The sequence below is a fragment of the Pithys albifrons genome, chromosome 3, assembly GCF_047495875.1.
Source record: "Pithys albifrons albifrons isolate INPA30051 chromosome 3, PitAlb_v1, whole genome shotgun sequence".
NCBI classification, from domain to species: Eukaryota; Metazoa; Chordata; class Aves; order Passeriformes; family Thamnophilidae; genus Pithys; species Pithys albifrons.
Genome location: NC_092460.1, coordinates 100,817,872 through 100,823,871, shown reverse-complemented (window position 1 = coordinate 100,823,871; position 6,000 = coordinate 100,817,872). Strand labels below are relative to the sequence as shown.

At 59.8% G+C, this 6,000-nt stretch overlaps 1 protein-coding gene across 3 annotated transcripts in view; it reads right to left on the bottom strand.

Moving 5' to 3' along the window:
* Nucleotides 1-398: 398 nt before the first annotated feature.
* The window catches only part of NRF1 (nuclear respiratory factor 1), an 85,953-nt gene continuing 80,351 nt past the window's right edge, over nt 399-6,000 (bottom strand). For all 3 annotated transcript variants that reach the window (XM_071552888.1, XM_071552890.1, XM_071552889.1), the window contains one exon: nt 399-2,748. In XM_071552888.1, coding sequence (XP_071408989.1) covers nt 2,585-2,748 — 164 coding nt within the window. In that variant the 3' untranslated portion in view covers nt 399-2,584. The remainder of the gene's footprint in view (nt 2,749-6,000) is intronic.

Here is a 6,000-nt window from a genome sequence, read left to right as displayed (position 1 = left end):
GGGATTGATTATCCTGATATTCCAATAAAGCTGCTGAAATCCATCCTGGTGCCTCCTGGCTCCTCCTTGGGTTTGCACCCCCAAAACCACCCCCCACCCCGGGGCCCTGGAGGGGAAAACTGAGGAATTCCACCCAAAAGGCAGCTCAGCCCCCGGCTGGGAGCACAGGGGGGATCTCCAGCATTCCCAGGGGATCCATCCGGCCCAGGTTGGTGCTGGAAGAGGGAAAAGGAATGGGATGGATTGGGATTAAAGCCCCAGAACATCCTGGTGGGGCTGAGCTCCCCCAGCCCAGCTGGGAGGGGGGTGGGATCAACCCCAAAGCCCCCCCAGGCAGGGAGGGATGGCAGAACATCCCCCAGATCCCCCCAAACAGCAGAACTGGCCACACAAACAGACACATTTGTAACAATTTATTGAATGAGGCAATAATGGACACCGGGAAAAGAAGGGGGGGCCATGCTCTGCTATTTCCTGGGGTTTGTCCTGGTTGTTTGGGGGGAGAGGAACCTCTGGGACTAAAAGAACCTCATTCCATGGCCAAAGAAACACCAACTGGAAAAGCCACCGACATCTTCACCATGACCATAGAAAAATAATCATTAAAAAAGGAACTCAGGTGGAGAGCCAGGACTGTTGTGTGGAGGGGTCTCCCTCCCCTGGGAAGGACCCAAGGGCTCTGTACAAACAACGCTGGGGAGCTGGGGCTGGGTGGCTTTTCCATAGAAAACAAGGAATACAAGAATCTGGAAACTCCCCCGAGGGTGGAGTGGGGAACTTCAGTGGCCACTTGGGAAGGGGAATAAAAAAACACCCCAAAAAACAACCCCCAGATTGATTGACTCCCATGGGAACTGCCGGGGGGGTGGGATGGTGAGTGGAACTCCACACACCCCCCACCAAATATACCCCCTGAGGCCTTTCTTAACCCTCCTGGGAAGGAGTTTGGGATTAAAAAATGTGCTGGGAGATGCACAACAGGGCAGGATGGGGACAGGGGTTGGATTTGGGGTGCAGAGGGTCCCCCAAAGCAGGGGGGGGTCCCAAAAAATGGGTCCTCCAAAGGGGGGGGTCCCAAACCCCAAAGGGGGGGTTCCCCCAAAGGGGGGCTCCCCAAATTCCAAAGGGGGGTGTCCCCCAAGGGGGGCGTTCCTCAAACCCCAAAGGGGGGGGTTCCCAAACCCCAAAGGGGGGGTGTCCCCCAAGGGGGGCTCCCCAAACCCCAAAAGGGGGGGTTCCCCCAAAGGGGTTTTCCCCAAAGGGAGGTGTCCCCAAACCCCAAAGGGGGGCTCCCCAAACCCCAAAGGAGGGGTTCCCCAAAGCCCAAAGGGGGGTGTCCCCCAAGGGGGGTTCCTCAAACCCCAAAGGGGGGTTCCCAAACCCCAAAGGGGGTTTCTCCCCAAAGAGGGGCTCCCCAAACCCCAAAGGGGGGGTTCCCCCAAGGGGGGGGTTCCCAATCCCCAAAGGGAGGGTTCCCCAAAGGGGGGTATTCCCCAAAGGGGGGTTCCCAAACTCCAAAAAGGGTGTTCCCCAAACCCCAAAGGAGGGTTCTCCCCAAAGGGGGGCTCCCCAAACCCCAAAGGGGGGTTCTCCCCAAAGGGGGGGTTCCCAAACCCCAAAGTGAAGGGTCTGTTCTCACATCCCCCCACTACCTTCAAGCAAAGCTTTTCCCATGGGAATGGGATCTCCAGGGCTGGGCAGGGGGGGATGAGCCCCCTGGGAAGGGGGCAGGGGGCAGAGGGATGAGCCTGAGGCGGCTCCTCGGCGAGGACAGTCCTGGGGACGTGGTGGGGACGCAGCCAGAGCCCCCTGGGAGGCGTTTCCGCTCCGGGTCGAGAGCCACCAACCCGAGAAATAATAAAAATAATAAAACCAACAACAACAACAACAACAATAATAATAATGAAGGAAAGCCCACGGGCAGAGTGGCAGGGTGGGAGCAGAGGGGAGGGCAGTCTCCAGTGTGCACCAGGCGAGGTGGGCGCAGCGCCCTCCACCCTCTGCGGCTCCTGGGGGAGCATCAGCCCCTGGGGCTGTCCCCAGACAGTCACGCAGCCTTTGCTTCTTCCCAGGACAGGAGTCTTTGCTCAACTTCTTTTTGGGTGGGGTTTGCTGTATAAAAGTCCATGTTTCGAGCTTCCCATCCCTGACCAGCCGTGTCTGGAGGGGCCGTGCCCGGAGCAGCCCGGGGTGCCCACTGGCCTCGCCCTGCCCCGTCCCTTGGGGGCAAATCAGGGCTAAGGCTGGCTCTGTTGGCTTTGCTTTTGCCCCTCCCCAGGCCCCAGAGTCACCATTTGGCTCCTCGCTCCTCCGAGAGCAGAGTGGCACTACAGAAATGCACTTTTTTTACACAACATCCTCCGCCAGGAGTCTTGGTTTGGTTTCTTTTTTTTTTTGTCTTATTTTTTTCCTTTAAAAAAACCCAAAAAACTAAAATAAAAAAAAATAAAATAAACCCCCCAACCAAATAAAAGGCCAACAAAACCTTCCTTGCTTCCGAAGTTGGGAGACTCCGATGCCACCTGATTGCGTCTCTGGAGAGGAGTAAAAACCTGGAGGGCCGAGGGAGGTGCCAGGGATGGTGTCACTGGTCCAGGGTCACCACCTCCACAGCCTGCCCGTCCATGGTGACCGCAGTGTCCGCTATCCTGGTGGCCACCGGTGCCATGGCCACCTGCACGGGGCCGTTGCCCTGCGCCAGGCTGGTCACCACTGTCTGGTACATGCTGACCGGGATCTGCACCAGCCCTGCGGGGACACAAAGCACAGGGGGGTCTGCCAGGGAAGGAAGGTGGGCACAGGAGTCAGGGGGGAGGATGGGGTGGGCACAGAGGGCTCAGGGGGTGGGTTTGTGCTGCTGCGGGGAGGGGGCGTGGGGTGGTTGGAGAGATCCCTCCTGGAGAGGGAAGGCAACGTAATAAAGGAGTGGAGGTGCTGGAGGAGCCCCAGGGAGGCCCCAGAGCTGCTCCAGGGCTGATCCCTCTGCTCTGGAGCCAGGCTGGGAGAGCTGGGGGGGTCACCTGGAGAAGAGAAGGGTCCAGGGACAGCTGAGAGCCCCTGGCAGGGCCTGAAGGGGCTCCAGGAGAGCTGGGGAGGGACTGGGGCCAAGGCCTGGAGGGCCAGGACACAGGGAATGGTTCCCAGTGCCAGAGGGCAGGGCTGGGGGGGCTGTTGGGAAGGGATTGGTGTCTGGGAGGGTGGGCAGGGGCTGGGCTGGATTTCCCAGACAAGCTGTGGCTGCCCCTGGATCCATCCCTGGCAGTGTCCAAGGCCAGGCTGGAGCAACCTGGGACAGTGGGAGGGGTTGGGCTTGGAACTGGATGAGCTTTGAAGGTCCCTTCCCACCCAAACCATTCCAGGATTCCATGCACGGAGAGCCAGCACTCAGGGCAGTCACTCCCTCCCACCCAGCACAGCCTGTGCTGCTCTGATTATTTGTGGCTTTGCTGTTCCAGATGTGCCCTCCATGGTGCCACGTGGGATGGGGTGGGATGGGGTGGGATGGGATGGGATGGGGTGGGATGGGGTGGGATGGGATGGGGTGGGATGGGGTGGGATGGGATGGGATGGGATGGGGTGGGGTGGGATGGGATGGGGTGGGGTGGAGTGAGGTGGGATGGGACGGGACGCAGTGGGACGGGCCGGGGCAGGGCGGGATGGGATGGGATGGGGTGGGCTGGGGTGGGCTGGAGTGGAGTGGGATGGGATGGGATGGGATAGGATGGGATGGGATGGGATGGGATGGGATGGGATGGGATGGGCACCAGACTGGCCCCCAGCACCAGCTCCAGACACTCACACATCTATAACAAATATGACACAGAACAGGGTAAGGGAAAGCAAACCCCATTTCTCAGCCCTTCCCCAGCCAGGGATGGTTTTGGCAAAGCAGGAAACACCCTTTTCCCAGGGCTGGCTCAGTGCAGGAAGGGATCAGGTGCCCCTGGGGTGAAGCTGCAGCTGGGAAAGCTTTGGAGCACAGAGGAAAGTCCCAGAGTGTCCCAGCCAAGGTGACAACAAAACAAGGAGGGCCCTGAGGGTTGTTGTGATGTGAGTGATGGAAAGGGGTGGAAAAATAGCCAGGAGCTGGTAGAGCTCCACAGAGCCAGGCAGGGGATGGGAATGGCAAATCCTGCGGGCTGGGAAGGCAAACTTCCTCCCTCTGCTCTGGAATTATCCCTGTGCCCACCTCTGCCTTTGTGGGGTCTGGGCAGGCAGGACAACTTAAGACATTTCTGAAAATATCTGCCCCTTTGTTGGGGCAAAACCAGCTTTGTGAGGCCACCAAAGGGCAGCAGCACAGGCTGGGCAGTGCCTGCCACGAAGGGACATTCCCGAGTGAGGCTTTCCCGGGAGGGCAGGACAAGCCCTGTGGTGCAGGTGCCAGGGCAGGAGCAGCCCCTGCCCTGCCAAGGACACTCACTCCATGTCCCCAGAGGCCAGGCCTGGCTGGTGTCCCCGGGTGACTCCCTGTGCAGACAGGAAAGCTTAGGAGCTAATCGTGCTGAGCGGGGCTGACCCGCCGCCGGCACAGCCGCTGCTCTGCCCCTCCACACCCCCTGGGCACCTCGGGGTGCCCCACGGGGAGGGTGGGCATCCCCCATCCCACCCAGCTTCATCTTCCCATGAAATTCCCCAAACCACGTGGAGGGGCTGGGAGGGATGAACAGGGTGGAATATCAAGGGAGCTCTCGGTGCCAGTTGCTCATCCAGTGAGGGATGTCCTTGTGCCAGCTGGGATGGGCTCCCCCAGGGAAGGGCTTGGCATGACCCTCCCACAGCAGGGGAAGGCTGAATGGCAGGACCTCACAGGTCACGTTTTCCACGTGCAGCCCAAGCAGGAACTCAAGAACAAAGTCCTGGAGGGTGGGGGTGCCCCACCCCGGGGGGCTGGACCCCTCCCCAGCCCAGCCAGGCAATGCCATTCCTGGTGTGAGACAGGAGGGGTCTGGCCTCTCGGTGCCCCCTGGTCAGAGGGGACACAACCCTGGCTGAGAGCTCGGGCTCTGCCCTCCCAGCAACCCCCCCAGCAGAGCCTTCAGGGGAAGGAGCCCACCCCAGTCCAGGCAGGGCCGGGGGTCTGGCTGGGGATGCACCTCAAAGCCCCAAACCAGACCAAGAGGCCAACGAAGCCCTTGGGCTTGGAAAGATGGAGGAGATGGATGGAGCTCCTGAGGGACACACGGACACCCCAGGGACAGAGTCAGAGTCACCACAGCCTCAGGGGCAGAGTCACCACAGCCCCAGGGGCAGAGTCCCCACAGTCACCAGGGACAGAGTCACCACAGCCCCAGGGGCCACAGCCAGCAAAGGTCTCTCCGTGCTCTTGCAAAGTGTGGTGGCCACGGCACTGCCAAAGGGGCGATGGGGGGACCTGGAGAACCACAGGACACTGAGCTGGGAGAGACCCACGAGGACCAACTAAGCTGGGGTTGCCTCTGGAAAGGCTGAATTAACTCAGACAAGGTTTGGCCACCCAAAAATGTGCAATGATGAGACCTGGAGAAGCACAGGATACTGTGAGCTGGGAGGGGGCCACGAGGACCAACCCAGCTGGGGTCTGCTTTGGAAAAGCTGAATTAATTCACATGAGGTTTGGCCACCCCAAAACAGGTGACAGTGAGACCTGGAGAATCACAGAATATTCTGGAGCTGGGAGGGGGCCAAGAGGACCAACCCAGCTGGGGTCTGCTTTGGAAAAGCTGAATTAATTCAGGCCACCCACAAATGGGGAATGGTGAGACCTGGAGAACCACAGAATATTCTCAGTTGGGAGGGACCCACAAGGACCAACCCAACTGGAGTTGTCTTTGGAAAGGATGATTAACTGAGACAAGGTTTGGCCACCCAAAACCAGGTGACAGTGAGACCTGGAGAACCACAGTATTCTGAGCTGGGAGGGACCCAAGAGGACCAACCCAGCTGGGGTCTCCTCTGGAGAGGCTGATACCTCTGCCCAGACTTGGCCAGGGGTAGCCATATCCTCGAGTGTAGGCAGAA